Source organism: Lissotriton vulgaris, chromosome 10, assembly GCF_964263255.1.
Source record: "Lissotriton vulgaris chromosome 10, aLisVul1.2, whole genome shotgun sequence".
NCBI classification, from domain to species: domain Eukaryota; kingdom Metazoa; phylum Chordata; class Amphibia; order Caudata; family Salamandridae; genus Lissotriton; species Lissotriton vulgaris.
This window is the reverse complement of record NC_141698.1, coordinates 784,083,401-784,096,546: the sequence shown is the minus strand read 5'-3', so window position 1 is coordinate 784,096,546 and position 13,146 is coordinate 784,083,401. Positions and strand designations below refer to the sequence as shown.

Sequence of the window (13,146 nt, the reverse complement as noted above, 5' to 3'; positions counted from 1 at the left end):
AGCTTTGGCCCAGCGCTCTAATCACCAGGAGACTCCGCAGTTGAATGATCCCGTTCAGAATCATCAACGGATGAAAAACTAGACACAAGGTGGAGGTGAGCTCATCAAAACCCACAAGAACCCCCCTCCCTTCCCCCTAAGAGACCCCCAAAAGGCCAAATGGGGCTAGCAGACCCCTTGCTCCGCAGGCAGGCAGCGGGCTGTATCTAGGGGAGACAGGGCAATATAGAAATGTGACACTCATATCTCCCCCCGAATCTGCAGGAAGAGCAATGTCCAGAAGCAAAGGGACAAAGCCCACTCACCAAACCAAGCTTGAAAAATACGCCATGTCCAAACCCGCCAATAAGGACGGAGCATCCAAAGCGGAGGTGAAGACAATACAGCAACAAGACCCAAACGACCCAATACTGAAAGACATGGATGCCATTACAGGTGTGCATACGTCACTCAAAAGCAGAATGGACTCAATAACGAAAGAAGTGACACTTATCAGGGCAACCTCCAGAAGATGAGTGACAAGGTAAAAACAATGGAAATAGTCACAACGGACCTCTGCCAGGACTCCAAAACAAAGCATCAGCAGATCCAACACCTCCCAGACGCTAGTAAAGCGATGGGAAGCAAACTAGAAGAGTATGAGGGAAGGTCTTGTGCAATAACGTAAGAATTCTCGGAGTGCCGGAGCAAGTGGAATGACCCACGCCAGACCTCTTCGTCAAAGAACTCATCACCAAACATTTCCCGCCCAAGAACCTATCCAATTTCTTCTTGGTGGAGAGGGTCCACCGAGTCCCAGGAGGCAGACCAAAACCCGGCGCCCGGCGAGGCCACTATTAGCGAGACTCTCCAATTTCAGGGACCGAGAAACTGTCCTACAAATGTCCCACACCCCGCCACCTATTAGAATTGAGAATAGTGTTGTGACTTTTTTCCCCGACTTCACATTAAATGTACAAAAGCAAAGGGGTTCTTTCCTGGGAGCCAAAAGCAGGCTTAGAGACAAAGGACTAAAATACTTAATGCTGTTTCAATCGCGGTTACGAATTATGGGGAAGATGTGGTTCTTTGATACTCCAGAATCAGCACAAGAGTGGCTAAACGGATGGAGACCCGCTAAAGGAAACGGCTCCCAGAGGAGACGGGAAACATCCCCAGAGGTCACGCCGGTCTAGAGATGCATCAACAACATAAAATGGATGAAAGAGGCCCGAAGACTAAGAACCCCTAGACTGGCTGTAGACATCATCAAACCTCTGGGCTGGTGCCGGCGTGGGCGGAAAAACGACCGCCGAGCGACAGCAGTTTGCTGTGCTTCGGAGACGGTGCTAAGTGACTTTCAAATTCAATACCGTAATTGTATAGGAATGTTTTGAATTCAAAGGTGCAAATACGGTGGGGAAGAGTAAAGAGGTAACACCCCCCTCCATTACCTTTAGAATAGTATAGTATGGGGCAATAGGTGCATATGGGGATAGGGTCAGTTCTAAGCCCAGATTGCAGGGAGGCCCAGAGGGGGGTTTGGGGTATATGTTAAATTGTGTTCACAATTCAGATGACACTAACACACAACAGAAGCGGGAGTCAAGTAATTATTCAGCACTCTGCAACAATGAGCTTGCAATATCCAGTCAAGTAATGTGGTTAGCAAAGGAGGGAGGGAGAGTCACCCCAGCAAGATTGTTGGCATCACACATGGAAACTAACCAGCAGAAATGGGACCGCTTATAAAACAACATATAAAACTGTTGTTCTGGAATGTCAATGGCCTGGGGAACAAGCTCAAAATGGGGGTGGTGTTCCAATATCTGAAACGGCACTCACCGGATGTGGTCCTTGTGTGGAAAGGTTCACAAGAACTATTGCAGAATGCTTTAATCACACTGAACAACAGTCATGACCAGATTAAATTCACATACTCAATGAGCTCCAATGAGATTAATTAATTAGACATTCTCATTGAAAGGAAGGGCCTGTTGCTAACCACGAGGCTATACAAAAAACCGACAGGAATAACGCACTACATTACGACAGCTTTCACGCACAGACTTTGAAAAATCACTTACCATTCTCCCAGTTTATTAGAATTCGCAGGATATGTTCTTATGAAACACATTGTAACAGAGAGATTGAAATTATGAGTTAGAATTACAGACAAAGGGGATACCCTGGTGCAATACTTGAGTGCTAAGCACAGAGCGGGTCAGAGACCACACATGGACCTTTTAAAAAAAGTGGTTAAACCAGCATCACGAAGGGGGGTCTTTGTACTAAAATGTTCAACAGCTGCCACAGCGATAAAGAAGTGTATTTTGAATCGATGGGAGATTATAGAACAAGAAAGTGATTTCAGACAGGTGTTCATTGAGAAACCAATTTGTGCATACTCTAGATCCAGGAATCTCAAGAAAATCCTCAAGAGAGGACAATATAGCTATGTAGAGATTGGCAACAAGGGCATGATGAAATGCCAAAATTGTGGACACTGTGGTAATGTACTGTTGGGTAATTGTTTTACACATCCTCACACAGGCAAAGCCATTAAGTTGAAACATACGTCAGACTGTAACTCCAGCATGTTAATTTATGCGATTAAATGTCTGTGCGCACTAGTGTATGTAGGAAGCAGTACCAGAAAAGTGAAAGTGCGTATGACAGAGCACAAGAGTATGAAAAGAACTGCAAATGTGAAGTCATGTCTTGCAGTACATTGGATAGAGAAGCATCACACCAATACCACAGTTGAGATTTACTGTTTTGGAAAGGGTGTTGGAGTCCCTACATGTGGACGTTATTCAATATCTATCCTAAAGAGAAATCTTTTGGATACGTTTTTTGGAAACATTAGCACGCCATAGGCTGAATGACAAAATTGAAATGTTATGTTTTCTGTGATCATTATGTATTGATATGACTGTTTTTTATATCTGATGTTGAGCATTATTGTTTCTTTGGTTCATGCAGCTTTTAATTCAACACATGGTTACATGGTAATGAGCATACAGACACACACAATTTTTTACATCACTCATATGCGACTTCTTTTTTGCTTAGGGGTAGGAAGTCTAAGGCAGATTTATTAGGGAACAGGATTCACATTTGCAACATTCATAGTAGTTTTTACGAGCATTTAGAATCATGATTGACCTGATTGTATAAAGGTTTGTTTAACTTTTGGGGATTGTGGCACACAGTGGAAGAGTAAGGTTATAGTGTTCATTGCGTTATTTCACCAGTCAATAAAGTTTAAAAATTTTTTAGTTCTGAAGAGATTCGCTTCGTTTGTAGTAAAGACTGGCAGTATCACGAAGTAGTAAACAGGGAGCAGGCAAGTCTATCCTATTGGAGCAGCCATCGATATACGAGTCTTGCATATAGTGACGTATACACGCCACAAGAGGAAAAACACGCCATGGTTACGGCCGGTTCAAACGTGGATGAAGGCAGGTAGACGGGAAGGTGAAGGTATGTTGTTTTAGCACTTCGGAGTCAGTTATCTGTACTCTTGACAATGACGAGGAGGCAATTTTGAGTGTTTACATAGCTTTTTTACATTGACAGAGACGCTGGCAGCACGGAGGTGGGAATTCGGAAACTTGATTGTGATCTTTACAGACAGGCGTCCATAGTTAATACAAGTACGTGCAGGTCATGATTACGACATTCACTGGTATAAGTTTCATTACTATGGAGGTATATGATGGTCCTTGCTTCAGGAAGCACCGACGAGTTGGTTGGTAATAAATACGGATTTTCAGAATAGGTGAGTGTTCAGTATAGCGAGCACGATAAGATGATGCACAGGGGAGTTGTTTTGGTTTTTTTGTTTTCCTTTGATGTATGTAGCGTATTCACTGAAACACCAGCACGCGCATAACGCTAGGAACATGTAAGGACACGTGATTAATTTCAAATTGCATGAACACAGCTAACACTAACAGCTGACAAGTAAACCTGGGACTGGCCGAGTCTATCCCTAGCAATATTAGCGTAAACATAGTAAAAACATTGGCTTTTGTATTACATAGAATCGTTCTTGTTACTTGCAGTATCCCCCTGATGAAGGCAGATACCGAAATGCATTGGGGAAACACCACTATTCTTTATTCTTCCGATTTGAACATGCATGTGTACATTTTGTGAATATTTTTCTCAATGATACAGTTGGACATTTGGCAAAATTTGGACGGGGCAATCCACATTCGCAACAAAGAATTTTTGGAAATAATTTTTGTGAAATATTTGTTTCTAAGAATTTAGCACCTTAATGGGCAGGTGAACAGTGCGTCCCATCAGACAGGTTCTGTTTGTGTTCCTTCTGCAAGAGACACATTTGATGGGTAATGATTGTGTGGCGCTTACCAGGTGGGGATACAGACTTGAAATACACTCTGCATTCACCTCTGGATCACGAGGATTGGAAATCATGATCAAGAAAAACTTCCCAATAGCAATCGAGTACACGTAGACCAAGAGGCAGGGCCGGTTCACTGCAGCCACTGGGAGATGGGAAGGTAAAACATTAATCAATGGTATCAGTGTATGTCCTGCTGGGCCTCCACACAATGGCCTTTAGGGATTTGGGGGATCTCCTGCTTGCCCTTCCTGAGGGACGGCTATTAATCGGAGGAGTTTTTAATTCAATTATATCGGGCCACCTGGATAGATGGCACCTGAGAGAGGCACCGCCCTCGAAGACACAGATCCATCGTTTCATCGAAGCCCTGGGGATGGTAGACTTGTGGCGTGCTCTCCACCCTGCAGAAGCACAGTTTACATTCCATTCTGGAGCCCACAGTAGTCTCTCAAGAATCGATTATATCATTCTACCTGCAAATCAGATGGGACAGATCAAAGAGGTGCGTCACCTTGCAAAAGGCATTTCGGATCACTCCCCTGTCTGGGCCCTGGTGGAGGTGGGAGAGCCACAAGTTGGTAGAATAGCTTCAATAAACCCTTGGTACCTCACAATTCCATCAGTCAAAACAAAAATTATAAATTTCTGAAAATGTGGGATCAGTGGATTCGGCCCAAACATTATGTGAACCTTTCAAAACAGTGATCAGAGGTAATGCAGTCTCCCAGATTGCTGGAATCAGGAAAGAAAAAAATGCAGGCCTCGCTAACCTAAAAGCCGACATCCTGCAACTGGTATTGAGGCTGCACGGAATTGATGCTGATGATATCAAATACTCCGCTAGCAGAAGACATCCAGACGCTGGACAGTAAACTCGAAAGCTCAGGGGTCGAGCAAGCCATCAGAGATTTACAAGCTGGGAAGAAGATGGGTCCCAACAGACTACCCATCGATATGTACAAACTAGCCCTGGCATGATCGCACCACATCTCACCAAGATGTTTTCAGAAAGCCAGAAACAGGGATCTCTTCCTGCAGACCAAATTATGGCCACAGTTGTAGTTATTCACAAAAGTGGCAAATCTAAAAATAACTACTCTTCATACCGCCCAATATCCTTGCTCAATGCCGAAGTCAAGATGTTGGCAAAACTACTAGCCACCCGTCAGCTTCAGGTTATTTCGAAGCTTGTACATCCTGATCAATCGGGGTTTATGCCTGTGAGAAACACCTCCCTCAACTTGCGACGCCTACACGAAGTGATGGGTAGATCCGACACTACAGGAAGACGCAGTGGTGGTGTCCCTTGATGTCACATGTTCACAGTCCTGAGGAAGATGGGTATCGATCCTAATTACCTGAGCTGGATTTAACTTCTGTATAAAGATCCATTGGCCCAGGTTGTAGTTAATAACCGCAAATCCCCATTGTTGGCCCTTGGGAGGGGAACCAGGCAGGGTTTTCCTCTGTCCCAGCGGCTCTTCCCTCTAATGTTGGAGCCCTTAGCAATGTGGATACAGTAAGATTCCGTCATAAGAGGACTCAAGTGGGCAGAGGGCTGGGAGGATCTTATCTCCCTTTACGCCGACGATATTCTACTATACCTGGTGTCGCCCAGGACCTCAATAAACAGAGCGCTTCATTTCTTCACTAATTTTGGGAAGTACTCAGGATACAGCATGTACCGGTCTAAATTAGTCATATATATGTTGAGAGGCAGGTTCCCTCCCATCCCCAGGGGCCATACGATCACAGAGGAAACTGAGGGATTTAAATACTTGGGTATTTATGTCACCAAGGCCCCAACACTGTTTTATGAGCGAAATCTCTTGCCCCCTCTGGAGTGATGTAAAGCACTGGAAGACACTCCCAATATCCCTGCTGGGAAATGCCACATTATTTAAAGTGATGTCCTTACCACACTTTTTATATATTTTGCATAACACACCGTGCCAGTGCGAGCGGAGTACTTTAAAGCCATAGAGGTAGAACAGCGTGAGGTCCTCTGGGAGGGGATGCCACCCCTTATTTCAACCAATAAACTAACAAGAGGGTGGTATGATGGAGGAATAGGACTCCCAGATGTAAAAAAATACTATTGGGCAGCACAACTAGCAGCCATCAACCAATGTATATACCGGCCACAAGACGACCCGGGATACCGGATGGATATGTGGCTTCTTCCAAACAGAAATTTTGCAAGAATACTCTATTCTAACCCTAATAAGGTGCAATTAACAGGCCCAACAGTACATGCAGTCCAACTATGGCATGCAGTCATTAAAAGCATGGGATGGGCAGAGAAGATCACAATGGCCACCCCTCTCTGGGACCCAGAAGGATTTGGCACCCTGCGCAATACCAAGGCTTTGATCATTGGGATTTGATAGGCATTTTCGAGGTGGGGGACTTGTGGAAAAAGGGGGGATGTTATCCCCTTTGCACAGTTGCAATGGAATTTGAATTGGCACAAAAAGAGAAATTTAGATATTTACAGATAAGATACGTCCTGCGGGTGGCTATTCCGAGAGGAACGTCACTCCCTGAACTCTCCCTACTTGAAGACAGAATCCTTGACGAGCATATGCCAAGCAGAGCCATCACCCTGACATATAAGAAACTAATAAACAAAATGCTCCACCCCCTCCTACAGCTCCGCATGCACTGGGAACAAGATGTTGAGGATCTGAAGGACGAGAAAGTGGCAGAAAGCCTTGGCATCCCCGAGAGAAGTTGCGATTTCCTCCAGGTTCAGATTGGTGCAACTAAAAGTACTGCACAAAACCTACCTAACTGGCCCAGCACTTGTGAAAATGGGGTACAGAGACTACCCGGGGTGCAGTGACCGTGTGGACAAGAGGGCACATTCATCCATATAATCTGGGAATGTCCACACATAAGTAGATACTGGTCAGCATTAACTCAATGCATGGAGGAAATTATGGGGACGAAAAATGGAACCCGGGCCGGGGCTGTGCCTGTTGAATGTATGGGGGCCCACCTTCCTAAATAGCACAGAGAAAATATGGGTGACGTTGAGAATGTAGATCGCAAAATGTAACATCGCCAGACTGTGGGGGGTGCAGGAGGCACCAACAACCACTGCATGGAAGAGGGACATGCACTGGTGCATGCTAATGGAATAGTCAACATACGAATCATGGGGCGGTCCCAGAAAGTGGTCACAAATATGGGGAAAATGGAACGATTAAAGAGCGGGTTTGGGAGCCGCCAAGGGGGGGGAACAACGCCATATCACTTCATAAGACGAGCAAACAGGGTTGGTGTTGTATCAACAAAATGTTAGACCTGAATAGGATGATACATATCTCACGTAATAGTAACACGCAATGTACTGACTTGCTATATGTTTGTAAAGAGCTGAAGCCGTCGTCAATAAAAAGAATTTTAAATTACAACATTTTTACTGAGAATCTACTGTGTCCAGAACAAGATATATCGTACAACACCAAGGGGTTGCCCGAGATGTCATTATGGTGTGGCAGACTGGATAAACATGATTTGGACATGTAGGATTGTACTGGCAATCCAAGGACAGATGGTTATACACTTACAAAAGGCAGTGTGAAATATGGTAAAACTAGACATTAAAAAAAACTCTTATTGATTAACAGCTTTGGGTCTCCTATTAGCCAAAATATGTATAGCGTTTAATTAGCTGCAGACAGGAGTCCTGCCCTTGAACTTTAGCTTAAAGGTGTATGAATGGTCATTGGCAAGAAAAGGGTTCATATAGCCATTAAAGTAGAAAAGGATTTGGAATATTGAAACGAAATTAGCAGATTTCTAACTAGATGACTATTCATATGGTGTTGGGGTAGAGCCTCGTTATACTCAATGATACATAGACTCGTATGTTAGAGCGAGTGTGCATGTTCGCCATACCCCTGATGATGTCATTATGGACAACTGTAGATCTGCATCTTGTATTGTTGATTTTTTTATACACTATTAAAAATGCACACAAAGAATGTATTAAATAAAAAATAAAATGTACATTGAAAGATATGTATGATGAAATATGGTACTATTTCTGTCAATTGTATGCTTAAAGTTCAGTTTAAAATAGTTCACACATTTGTTTCTCCTATTGTCATTTCATTAGCTTTCGGTCTACCTTTTTGTGTCAGTCTGTCCAGCTAGCCAGTAAGAATTTCTTTTTATATTCAATTTAGGAAATGTTTTAGCTCCCTGGATATTACATTATATATTATTTTTGTAAACAGTTATACACTCCATTTTTGATGGAGTCTTTGTTAAAATGAATAAAGATAATTATGTACACACCTCTGGTTTCAGTTGTCACATATGGATTTCCAAATTTTAGTTCAGGTAGTACATTAGGAACTGGTGCAATCATCCCATCTTCAACTGAGTAGGGGTTGAAAAAGTGCATTCCATGAGGAGGTCCCTGACAACTGTGACTTTCAGGTACCCTTTCCTCTGTACTATCCATTCTCTGTTCAAGTTCCTGGTTAATAAAAAACACATGATCGTATGGAAATTGATAATAAATTAATACGCAAAACATATACATTTACCAAACCGTGAAAATTAAAAAATTAACAAGAGACAATGCTTCTTTAAATACTGAAAACTTTTGTCATAACAGAAAAAGATGTAACATTTAATTTCTATTTGTTATTCTGGAATAACTTCCATGTGCAGTGAAGATCCAGCTTTGCACCTTTAATCAAAATATATTAATTTATCTTTAACATGTTGGTAACATCATCCTAATGGAGATATGTACAGTACCACACACATGGTTCAAGGAGGAACCTTTAGGCCATCAATGACCTATGTAGACCATGATTAGAGATGGATGGTATCACTGTAATTATGATTTATATATTCTTTTAAATACACTAATATTATTTTAATTCTTATAACTTCTGGTTGAATGTGTGAACAATCAAGACACTGCAGACATTTGAATATCTCCATCCTCATACCTGCCAATGAGGGAAATTGTCTTTCACAATTCCTTTTTTTTAAAAACGCATTATGTCTTCTCATAACACTGGTTGGTACATAGTAGAACAAACAAAAAAGTAAGAAATTAAATTCCATGCAAGGTCCTATACCAGATTAAGTACAGTCTTCGATGAATCAGGCATCAGATCAAATAAGATAAGAAAACTGAAGATAGTCCTTATCTGCAGATTACATTCAAGGGATGGGAAGTCTATGCATCTAAGCATTGGCAGTATCATGTGAATCACTATCTGATGAGGAAAGTCCCCCTAGTCAGGATCTTTACAACCTGTCCGGCATAACCATAACCGGGAAAACACATTCCCTCTTCCACTTGGATCTTTCACAACATTTTAACAAAATCCTCTGATGGAAGTTCAGTACAAAAACACAACAATCTAATGGATGCAAACAAGAGCTTACCACCCTCAAACATCCCTTTTAAGGAAATAAAAATGTGTTTATATCACTCTGTATCCTAAAAAATCATATATGACGAATGTTTACTCAAAATAAAATAAGAAGGGATTAAAAAATAAATAAATTGACATTTTCCATGTGTTATGAAAAATTGTTCATATAAGCATGTTTGGTGATATATGCATGGGAACAAGCTACATCTTTGTCTATATGTGTAGGTTTGTATATATATACACAACAAGCATTGGCATAGCCAAGAGGGTTCGCTTTTGGGACCTTATAAGTATTTAGTTATGCAGCACAATATCCATGGGGCAACAACATTAACTGTTGCATGGTTAAACACTTATAAGATCCCAAAAGCAAGACTTATTGGCTTTGCCAATGTTAGTTGATATTGTAAATCTTTGTCCTCTGGAATTCTTTTGAAGATATCAGCATCTTGATCAAAAATACCTCAGGGTGTTAAGTCTGAGTGTAAGTGTTGAAGAATGAGGTCTCTGTGTTGAGCGCGAACGTGTTTTGGCTCTGAATTGATTGTGTAAGGCATTCATCTTGACTGGGCTGTAATTCAATTATGTATTATTTGCAATGGCATCATTTATTAAGCAGCTTTCAACAGCAGTTGCATTTTGCCATCGTAAAATGGAATTCTCCGAGTATCCGGCTCAAAATATTGTGGTGCAATGGGCGTAGTATACATATAATGCACTATTAGTTGTAAATATAACGTCAACAACTGGACAATTATGAAACTGCTTAGAAATTCAGAAAATGCTAAAGACTATATTTAGATGATCCATCTTGAATTCATATTCTGCGTTTTATTTAGTTTTTTTGTTTTAGATAAGTTTGTTTTCCTCAGTTATTATTATTTAACTTGGATCAAGAAATTTTTTAAGGTGTTATATGGCTGGGCTCGTGATGAAAGTTGTTAAATATAAAATTCACGTTTTCTGCCTCGCAAGGAAGTTTGTCAAGCAGCGCATGCTCTGCTCTACGCTCGACCTAAAAAAGGATTCTCACAGGAAACGGACTACAAGGCCATAATGGTGCTTGAGACAGGACCAAGGAGAATGGGCACAGAAGAAAATGGCCTAATGAATTTTGCCTTGTTAAAAGAAATGAGGGCTGTTCCCGGAAGAATTTTCCTTTCCCCACAGACCAAACATGCCAGTGTAATTTCCTCCTCTGTGCACATTATTCTATTTTATGCATGCCAGTGTTTAAAAATGTTAATAACGGAGAATTTGTGTTAAATGATTTTGGTCAAAATATATAAATGCAAACAGGGCTCGCATTCGTTAACCTCATAGATGCTAGTAAACATCCCTCCCCAGTGCTGCGCTGTCCATTGGAACCAGTGCTGAATGGACGTCCAATGGTCGTGCGCAGCACTGGGGAGGTAGTGCTGCCGTCGGCCAACGCACCGACGCAGCACTTAAGGGGTTAAAAAAAAACAAAAAAAAAACTTGTGCAAACGCAGGTGTATCATCACCATGTTTAAGTCCAGATATATAACTACAAGGAATTCACAAGAGTTTAGGCTTGAAAATTGTAAAAGATGCCACTATCTAGGAGTAGTCCAGGTGACCACGTTTATCACGCAAGTGCACATTCACTTTTTAAAATGTTACATTTCAGGGGACCCTCAGGTGCTTAGCACGTCATCGCGGTGAAAACGAAAGTGATCGCGATGATGTGCTAAGCATGAGAGGGATGCGCCCGCAGCAATGATTGGAGAGGCAGAGCGAGGCGCGTACGCTTGTGCACGTAATCGCAAGCTGGTGGCCGGCGGGTAGAACTTTGAAAAGCCCCTTACTAAAGTCGAGCAAGCAGCGCATGAGCTGCCCTAGGCTCGACCTAAAAAAGGGAGCAGAGCACTGTAGAGGATCAAAGACGCATAAAGTCAACAAGTGATCAGAAATATAGCTGGGTTCTGAAGGTTGATGTATTATGAAGTAGTGTTGATAATGTTTTACTTTTATTCAGAATCTGTTTATTAGGTTTTCAACAAACAGTACAGTACAAGAATAAAGGAGTAAAAGGATTGATCTTGGTGTAAGTACACAAACAAGCTTAAAACATATATATGCAGTATAATACATATATACAGTATAATAGCATCAGTCTCCTCCCAGGACGCTAATGCAAAAAGCTAAGCAAAGAGCAACCAGGGAGGCTAGGTGCAATGAGACAACTTTATCGTCTCACTAATACAATCTAGGTATTTTCTGTATTTATTGTATATTCTATGCATTAGGGATGCCCTAAATGACATGACATCACTGGTTCTATGAGAGATGTACTGTGGCACTGCTGTGTTTTATTCATGCAGTCTGGAAATGCAGCAGCTATACATTGGTGATGGGATGTATCTATGACCACACCCCTCTGTCAGAACTTCATGAGGTTGGAAATGGTTAGTGTCCTTGTGCCCCGTTTTTACTACATGGAAATGGACCATTTGTTGTTCCGTCCGATATACGTAAGGTATTTTGTGTACATTCGGCCCCATTGTTTCACTAGTTATTATTTTTACTTACTCTTCAGGGAATTGTGCACACCAGATTTCACATATTTTGATCAACATTTGTCGTTGTGTATACATGGGTTGGCGATTATTTTATGCTTGCCCATGATAGTACGAGGTATTCCCAATATTTTTGCTTACAGAGTGAGCCAGTGATGGTGTTTATACTAGATCCCAACTTTACAAGATGGCTGCTAGTCTCTGTGTATCTCGCCGTTTAGTTTGACGTAGGTTATGCACACCGGTTAACGTATTATTAACATTTGCTGTTGTACATATACCGGTTTGCGATTATTGTATGCTAGTCTATGACAATTTGTGGTATTCCCGATATTTTTGCTGCTAATATTTTCCATATGTTTTTGTTTACTGAGTGAGCCAGGGATTGTGTATATACAAGATCCTAACCTTTAAAGATGGCAGCTATTTTCCGTGTATTTTGCCGTTTTAGTTTGACGTAGGTCATGTGAGCACCACAGGAACACAGTATCGGAATTATATATTTTCAACATGGCCACTTGCGTATTGCTTTTTACTTTGCCGACGGCCAGCCGTGCGAATAGCCACTTTGGAGAATTGCCGGAGAAGAGGTGAATGTCCAGTCATTTTTTTAGGTACTGATACTCAACATTGCACCAAATATTTAGAAGTCGAGTGAATATGATCTCTTTGTTTTTTACTAGGTACATTTGTATCATGGATTTGTACCGATATTGTTAACACCCACGTGGAAGTTCATTTTACTTTGGCCGGACCGCTGATTATGCTTCAATCCAAGGCTCACCAATATTAATAGGTATGTCGTTCATGATGGGCACGTATCACTTTGTTCACTGCC

The 13,146-nt window shown here is 41.7% G+C and overlaps 1 protein-coding gene across 11 annotated transcripts in view; it reads right to left on the bottom strand.

Moving 5' to 3' along the window:
• TAX1BP1 (Tax1 binding protein 1) overlaps positions 1–13,146 on the bottom strand; it is an 804,469-nt gene that overhangs the window by 207,805 nt on the left and 583,518 nt on the right. For all 11 annotated transcript variants that reach the window (XM_086941702.1, XM_086941704.1, XM_086941697.1 and 8 more), the window contains one exon: positions 8,666–8,849. In XM_086941702.1, the coding sequence (XP_086797828.1) occupies positions 8,666–8,849 (184 nt within the window). The remainder of the gene's footprint in view (positions 1–8,665; positions 8,850–13,146) is intronic.